The 9,138-nt window shown below is 34.8% G+C and overlaps 1 protein-coding gene across 2 annotated transcripts; it reads left to right on the top strand.

Moving 5' to 3' along the window:
* Window positions 1–2,139: 2,139 nt before the first annotated feature.
* Window positions 2,140–8,759, top strand: LOC126770103 (sulfite oxidase, mitochondrial). Of its 2 annotated transcripts, none has more exons than XM_050489277.1 (11): window positions 2,140–2,395; window positions 2,571–2,722; window positions 3,111–3,204; window positions 3,334–3,512; window positions 4,016–4,169; window positions 4,256–4,448; window positions 5,397–5,528; window positions 5,836–6,019; window positions 6,345–6,545; window positions 7,026–7,204; window positions 8,518–8,759. In XM_050489277.1, exons 1-11 carry the CDS (start codon window positions 2,370–2,372, stop codon window positions 8,644–8,646), a joined length of 1,623 nt encoding a protein of 540 aa, XP_050345234.1. In that variant the 5' UTR covers window positions 2,140–2,369; the 3' UTR covers window positions 8,647–8,759. The 2 variants fall into 2 exon arrangements, with proteins under 2 accessions (XP_050345234.1, XP_050345226.1); XM_050489269.1 differs by having other exon boundaries at window positions 3,105–3,204.
* Window positions 8,760–9,138: the final 379 nt, after the last annotated feature.

The following is a 9,138-nucleotide window of genomic DNA, read 5'->3' as shown; positions in this document are numbered from 1 at the left end:
GTATCTACAAAGACTGTTCTTTAAAATTTCAATACACACAACAATGAACTGCATAAGCTTATGATCCATTTGTTAAGTGGTAATTTTTCGACTGTTTTGATTAATTGTCACCATCGCCCATAGACATTGGCGTTGTAAGAATTATAAACCTTTCTTTACACCCTCAAAGCCGCCGACCTTGGGAACTTAGACGTAATGTCCTTTGTGCCTGTTTAATAGTTACACTAGCTTAATCGCCCTTCAAACCGAAACACAACAATTCTACTAAGTATTGCAGTTTGGCAGTTGAATATGTTATGAGTGGGTGGTACCTACCAATTCGGGCTTGCACAAAGCCCCACCTTGTTCTTATCATAATTCACAAAAAAAAAAAAACAATACTATCATTATGAATTTCGTTAGTTTAGATGTACTTTACTGTTATCGAAATTAATTTACAAGAGCAATAAGTATAACGCACGGTTATTCAAAAGGGGCAAATTAATAGTTGTCAGAAAAGTCACATAATAATAAAAAACATGCTTTTCGTTATTAATATAATTAATAAATCTCTGCAAACTGCATTATATATACTAATGTTACGAGAATAACTACTTTTAGAACTAATGCATCAGGTCTTTAAAAACTCATTAGGTGAAAAAAAAGTGAAGGTTCATTATAAATGGGCCAAAAGTAATGTATGTAACTTATTTCAATTATTTGTAACTTAGGTAATATTACCTTAGAATATAGGTAATAAAAAAAATTCAATGAGTAAAGTAAAAGTATTAAAGTAACTCATAATAGACATTAATGTTAATAATTGGGCCCAGTGGATAACGATGATCTTAATAGATGTCTTACAGCTATTTTTGTCTCAAAATACATAAAAAATTAAGATAATACATAAGTACGGTCATGTCATGACCAGACGGAATAAGTTGGCCTCTGACCTGATAGCATTCAGGTCAGAGGCCAACTTATTCCGCTAGCTAGTATTACTTAGTATATGTAACACATAATGTATATTTTAAATAATTTTTGGTGTTGGCACCATTGCAATTAAATTGAAAATCTTTATTAAAAAGAAAAAATGGGTAGGTATAACATTATACATTCAAAAGGTGTGGCGTCATATAAAAAGTAATTCATATTGTAATCTACTTTAGAAAACAGACGGTCTTTGACGATTCTTTTGAATTTTTGAATTGAGTAACTTGGAACGTTTTCTGAGATCCCATTAAAAAAGGATGTGTATTGTCCCAAAAAAGACTTACTAACCCTGTGTAGGGTAACTGTGTAGCCCGATACAATTCCATATATAGGAATATCGATACAACCCTGTACGATATATCGATATTTAATACGATATTTTTTTTTATGTATATCTTTTACATTTCTGCGCGCATACAAAACTATACGAAAATAATAAATTTTGATGACCTATGAAGTTTATGTAATCAAAATACCTAAATATTAACGTCTGAACACATAATTTGATCCATTGTTTTAAAAAGCGCTTCTCCATAATATTAATATACAAACGTATCTTGTTATTTGAGGAGGGAAGAGGCATATGACACTCTTTCCACCCTTTAGAATTGTTATACTATAATATAATACATTACATCTTCGGTTCAGTCAGATTACATAAGCATATCAATGTCAAAATAATCGTTTTTTCTTAGGATTATGTGATTTTGAACTTGTAAATATTTAAAAATATGGCATCGCATATGGTTGTAGCCTGTATATAAGAGACATAGTAGCCAAATTAGAATGAAACTCTTTGATATTTGAAGATTTTATTCTTTTTATACTTAAAATAATCACAAGCAAGATCGACTATATTCTATTATTAACGATTCACAAATTAAAACATGTTGATAGACGATGTATGTTTATATTCATATTTATAATTTATTAAGGAAAATATGTACAGTCATTTTTATAATATATGAAATTAAAATAAAAAAAAATTAATATGGTGTAAACTTTTTATATAAAATTACCTTTAACTGCAGAGCCTATTACTACCGAAGCTAGTAATGCAACAGCCTTTTAAATATTGTCATATGTACGTCAGCTGTACTAGTTTAAGTAAAAAAACATTAAAAAATAAATAATATTTGACACAAACGAAGTAAAAATGTGTCAACGTCAACGTCAGACAGTGAACGGTCAAAATCAAAAATCAAAATATTGTCATTTGTATCGGTGTTTTTCTTATAATTATAACGTATTGTATAGATATTTTTAATAAATATAAACATAGAATAAGATAAAAATCAAGGTCACTTCGTTCACATTATTCTTAGCTGTGATAAAAATTACAAATGCGTTTGTAAATATCGCAAGATTTTCATCATTGATATTAATATTTAGACAGGATGTCTTTAAAAACATTATTATTAAGGTACGTTTAATATTTTAATACTGTATTGTATTTGTACTATAATCTTAAAAATAATTAATCAATGCTCTTTTAATTAGAATATTTAAATATTAAATACATATAATAATAGTTTTTAGTTATTAGTAGAAGATGTTCCAGGTGTACATTATCTAAAAAACTAAATAATTTTTTTCAGAAATTTAATAAGATACAGTAAGATCACAAACTTCGCTCCTATTATTATTCAGAGACAGTCATATAATAAAAATGAAAGGTATAATTGGAGCTCAAGCAGAAATACGGCTGTTGCATTAATAGCTTCGGTAGTAATAGGGTCTGCAGCTAAAGGTAATTTTATATAAATTTTTTACACTTTATTAATTACTGTTTGCCCACTGTTGTACAGAGGCCTTATCCAAAGTACTATATTAAGCTCAAACTTTTGTTCTTGATGTTCAACTGCAACTGTCCATTTTAGACGTGTTACTCCATTAAGTGAAAGCCTAAGGACTATATTATAATAATTATGAAATGACGGCAATGAGTATTAAACATTGATTTTAGTTTAAGGCAATGATTATGAGGTTTTGTTTAAATGTTTTACAATTTAATGAAGCTCTATATTTCAAGCAAAATTTTTATAGTGTTCATAAAAGTTTTATATCTAATAATAATTAATATTAGTCTTTGCATGGTCATGTAAAATATTACTTAATAATATAACTTCTAGATAAAGAAAAAGAGAATAAAAAGGAAGATGTTGAAGCAGGCGAGAAAAGACCTGATTTGCCAACATTTACAGCTGAGGAAGTCAGCAAACATGACAGCAAGTATGACTATTTAGTATTCATATACTATAACTGGAAATATTTATTAAACACATATAAATAAAAATTATCTATGTATACACTGCTCTGTTGGTTTTATTATGTTTTTATATATATTTTTTGTTGTTATAGAAAAAGTTTCTGGGTAATATACAAGCATGGTGTGTATGATGTGACATCTTTCCTATCGTCACACCCAGGTGGAGAGCAAATATTGAATGCTGCAGGGCTTAGCATAGAACCATTCTGGAATGTATATGGCATGCATAAGACTAAGGAAATATATGAACTTCTAGAATCATATAGAATAGGTAACTTGTTAATTTATTTTTAACAAAGAGCTTTGTGTACATCGTCATAGTGTAATAATTGTTACTATCATTTCAAAATAAGATAGAAAAAGTTGCTAAGAATTGATCCCTACAAGACCCATTTTTACTAAAGACACTACAATAAACTTTCAGCAAATAATGTAGCATTTATGTATTAAATGTGTTTTAGGTTTTTCTTTTTTTATTTTTTCCACCACCTTACAATATACCTTCAAGTCTAGAGTGAATAGGCATCATCTAGTCAAGTGCCTTCCAGCTTAGACTGTATCATCACTTTCTATCAGGTGTGATAACAGTCAAGCGCTAGCTTATTTATTTTAAATGTTTTAAATTTTAATTTAAAAAAAGAAAGGTCAGAAATTATGCAACCCTAACTGCAAAGTCAAACCAGTCATCTATTTTTAAATATTTAATCAATTTATTTTTTCTCATGCTTATTTGTTTAAATTATACCGAACACGCAAATAAATTCTTATTTATAGGTAACCTTCACGATGATGATGTAGTAGATCACAGCGATGATGAGTTTTGGGCAAAGGAACCCTATCGAGACAAAAGGCTCATTATAAAAACTGCGAAACCATTCAACGCGGAAATACCTCCTAAACTACAAATAGAACATTTCAATACACCTAAGTGAGTCGAATAAGTTTGTTTTTTCTATTTTAATTTGAACCCGGATTGTTTTTTTTTTACAACAAAATTCTGTGTTCTGTTCACAGTGAATTGTTTTACGTCCGACAACACATGCCTGTTCCAGATATTAACGAAAATGAACACAAACTAACGGTGACTATAGTTGGTAAAACCACAACAGTGAATGAGTTTACAATGAAAGATTTGAGCAAGTTCAAACCGGTTACAGTGAACGCTGCGCTCATGTGCGCGGGAAATAGACGCAGCGAGATGAATAAGGTTAGTTTTTGAAATGGAAAATACTTGATAGGGCATTATGTAGGCTACACCCACTCATTACATGTTCCACCGCCAAACAGCAATAATATGTTTACAACAATGTTTTGAGATTAATTATCTTAATGCTCTGTTATGTACATAGACATTTCTTACAGTACAAATTAAATGTCGGTTTTGTCAAACGGAAATGGCCCAGTGGGTAAACATGAGAATCTTAAAAGCTGTTTCAAGGTCCTGTTAACCGCTCTAGGTTCAAGCGCAAAGATTTTATGCATTGCAATATATATATACAATTAATGCAATATATATATATATATATAATATATTTACAATTAATAGACCAGCGTTTGACCGTTGACCTGCCTGATGTTAAGCATCGACATGGTCTAAGATGTAGCACGCTTGCCTTTAAGAAACCTGTTTACTTTGGATTTGAAGACACCAACATTGTACTATTATGTCTAGTAGTGTCTTTTAAACTTTTTATTCAGTAAAATTATACTAATCTGTAACTACTCAATATGATGGCCCGATAAATTTAATAATTGCAACACTTTTTTTTTTCTTGTATTTATATTATATAATGTAGTTTTTTTTCGTGAGGCGAATAACATCTGCGCCGAATAATTTATAATACTTCATGGTGACCACGACCGCTCTGACAAGAGTGACACGACGAAGAAGAATGTAGTTTTAATTTTTCTATATGTTAATTATCTGGTTTACTTGATTGACGCGTGTATCTTCTTGAAGGGGTGTTGGTTGTCTTCGTGGGATTCTTGATTCCTCTGGTCTGGATAGTATTCGGCCAGTCTTACCATAATTCGGTTATATCTATTATGGATCGCCGTTTTTAGGATGTATGCAAACTCTTCTTGGTAGTCGACATTCATTGAGCCCTCTTATTGAAATAGTCACTTTATTACGATTTTTAATGCAATTAAACAGGTGAAGCCCGTGAAGGGTTTGAGTTGGACAACTGGCGCCATCAGCAACGCAGAGTGGGGCGGCGTGCTGCTGCGAGACGTGTTGCTGCACTGCGGGCTGGACACCGATAACATCGACGACAAACACGTCATAGTGAGTGCTCCGTACTGCGATATTGCATAGAGCTCGAAATTATCAAGATTTTCGGTTAATAATTATGATAATAATTGTTTTATTAACTAATCCGAATGAAGAAAAGACATCGTTCTAGTGCAGCTGTGAAAAACCAACTTCAGCTTTGTTTTGGTCAAGGATATCCCCTGCTATTGACGATAAATTGGCGCGCGTTCCGATACACGCAGCCGTTAAACTTGTCTGTCTAAATTCATACTGATAAATATGATAGATATTTTATCAAAGATTAAAGCGAAAAACATGTGACGTAACCCACGTGACGCAGCTGACGGGCGCGGACACGGACGCGTCGGGCACGCAGTTCTCGACGTCGATGCCGCTGCGCGACGCGCTGGGCGGCGTGCTGCTCGCCACGGCCATGAACGGCGCGCCGCTGCCGCCCGACCACGGCCGCCCGCTGCGCGCCGTCGCGCCGGGCGCGCCCGCCGTGCGCAGCGTCAAGTGGCTGCGTGAGTACCGGCGCCGCTTGCTCTCCCCGAACTAGCTTAGGTTTCGCTTTAGCAATGTTAGCATACGCTGCAAATATGTTTTATTATAATCACTGGAATTGGACTCGGAATCTCATCTCATCATCTCTCAAATCTATGGCGCATTATTATTGTTTCCATTTATCCATTAGGCGCGTCCACAACGTCTCATACCCGTCATTCATTTAGCAATATCATAGTTTAGGTATATGCACGATATACATATTCTAATATAGACTTCAGTTTAATTTCACTCATAATAGATGCTCAGGTAAACAGTCTATACAATTTTTAAAATTCGAAACAGAATCGATCACAATATCGACCGAAGAGAGTTCCTCTCATTGGCACCAGAAAGATTATCGGTCTTTCAACCCGTCGACGACGTGGGAGACGGCGGACTTCTCGACCGCCCCGCCCGTGTACAGCCTCCCCGTCACGTCAGCCATCTGCGATCCGGAGGACGGCGAAACCGTTACCGTCAAAGATGGCCACATAGAAGTTAAAGGTGAAAAATCAACAATTTTATACCATATAATAATCTGATTATATTCAAGTTAAAGAATGGCAATTAGCCCAAAAATTAGCTGTTTACTAATATTTATTGATTGATATATTTACACAAAGACAATATAACTGGGACATACCTACATTGAAAATTACAAACTCTTTTTTAAACTAGATTACATTCCTAAACATGTGTACACGACATGCTCATTAAAATAGTATGAATACAGTCAGTCTTTTTTATATAATATTGAATCAAACTAATAAATTACGATAATTAATTAAAATCATAATAATGTAACAATAATGTTTAATAATAATAAAGGATGACAATAATTTTCTGTAACATTATACAAGTTCATCCATTCAAATGAATACTAGAAAATAAATCAAATTTAAATTCATAAATATCAAACGGGCATTAACTAATACGCTACTGTCGCACACTTGCTCGGCGCTCGCTACACGTGCTCGCGCGCAGGGTACGCGTACTCGGGCGGCGGCGCGGGCGTGGTGCGCGTGGACGTGAGCGCGGACGGCGGCGCCAGCTGGCGCGCGGCGCGCCTGCGACACGCGCCCGCCCGGCCGGCGCCGCCCGCGCGCGACTACGCCTGGACGCTGTGGAGCGCGCGCCTGCCGCTGGCGGGCCGGCCCGGACAGGTGACTTCGTCTCATCACACCGACTCATTACTCTTTTGACACGAGTACGACAATGATAAACTTGCCTCTTGATGGTTAAGTGCTCGTATTATTGTGTACTGATGAATGTCGAGCCGAGATGGCCCAGTGGTAAGAACGCGTGAATCTTAACCGATGATCGTGGGTTCAAACCCTGCCCGGGTTGCACCACTTACCTGACTGTAAATATTCATGTGCTTAATTCGTGATTATAATTCATCTCGTGCTTTACGGTGAAGGAAAACATCGTGAAGAAACCTTCATGTGTTCAATTTCACTGAAACTCTGCCACATGTGTATTCTACCAACCCGCATTGAAGCAACGTGGTGGAATAAGATCTAAACCTTCTTCTCAAAAAGAGGAGAGGAGGCCTTTAGCCCAGTAGTGGGAGAACAGGCTGTTAGGGATGAATATCGATAATCTTCTTTAGACTAAGTTGACGAAGTTAAGTAATACTCTTACTCGTACACGTACAATGAACACAGTTACACAGAATTGTAATGATAAGTCAAGGAAGACTTGACTAGTCTTGAGTGCGCATGACCTGTTGTAATGCACAAGTGTGTACGCAGACACAGATTAACGTTATTCCCTCATAAACAATTCGGACGACAATTCTATACGATCTGACAGTTTATGCGCAGATTTTTTGGCTTCACGTGGCACGGCATTGTAACCACTGCCAATATCCAAACCACACGATGCTACTGAAGGTTTCTTGACAAATATATCTAATAACATTTTTATTGGCCTTGTATGGGATTAAAACCCCGGTCAGTAAACTCAAGATCATCAGCTTTATAAGCAGCTTTTTTTTATATAGAATAGGAAGGCGGACGAGTATATGGGCCACCTGATGGTAAGTGATCACCAACGCTCTTAGACATTAGCATTGTAAGAAATGTCAACCATCGCTTACATATCCAATGCGCCACCAACCTTGGGAACTAAGATTTTATGTCCCTTGTGCCTGTAATTACACTGGCTCACTCACCCTTCAAACCGGAACACAACAATATCAAGTATTGCTGTTTTGCGGTAGAATATCTGATGAGTGGGTGGTACCTACCCAGACGAGCTTGCACAAAGCCCTACCACCACTCGCTTACATCACCAATGCGCCACCAACCTTGGGAACTGAGATGTTATGTTCCTTGTGTCTGTAATTATACTGGCTGTAAGCCTCGTTGTCTAGTGGCTAGCTACACCAACGAGAGAGTTAGAATAAAACTAATCTTATCGAAGTATTGTTTATCCAACTCTCCATAATAATAACATTTTTCACTTAATTTAGGTTGAAATATGGGTGAAGGCGACCGACAGTAACTTCAATACTCAGCCAGAGAAGTTCGACGACATCTGGAACATTCGTGGAATTCTCAGCAACGCGTACCATAAGATCAAAGTCAATATAAAATATTAATATTTTTAGTTATCTGATCAAATCGTTATATTTTAATTTTAACAGCGATTTTTATTTTATTTATATGATTTTACATAAATTTTATTAATTAAAAATGGATTTAGCAAATACAATATATTTGTTTCATTAAATACCAGTCAAATGAATTAATAAATAATACAAGACTTTAAAAAAAATTAAGATGAAAGAAAACTAATTTAAAATTTTATTAATTATCATAATAACTATGAGTAGTTATATCAATTACACGAGTCCCTAACTCCCTATGTCCTTTGAGATTTCGCTTTTATTTCCTAATGTAAAATAATGACTCAAAATATACTATTCAAGTTAATTACATCATATTCAGATAGATACATCGGTTTTCGTGTGAAAAATTAATTATTTTTGGCCTCGTGGCTTGATAATTATATTCATAGCTTTTAATCAGTATACATAGCTACATCAAATGTGATAATTTCAACACAATTGTGTGAAGAATATTGTATCCAA

This window comes from Nymphalis io, chromosome 1 (assembly GCF_905147045.1).
Source record: "Nymphalis io chromosome 1, ilAglIoxx1.1, whole genome shotgun sequence".
Classification (NCBI taxonomy): domain Eukaryota; kingdom Metazoa; phylum Arthropoda; class Insecta; order Lepidoptera; family Nymphalidae; genus Nymphalis; species Nymphalis io.
Note: the sequence above shows the minus strand (reverse complement) of the source record. Positions and strands in the feature narration are given on the sequence as shown.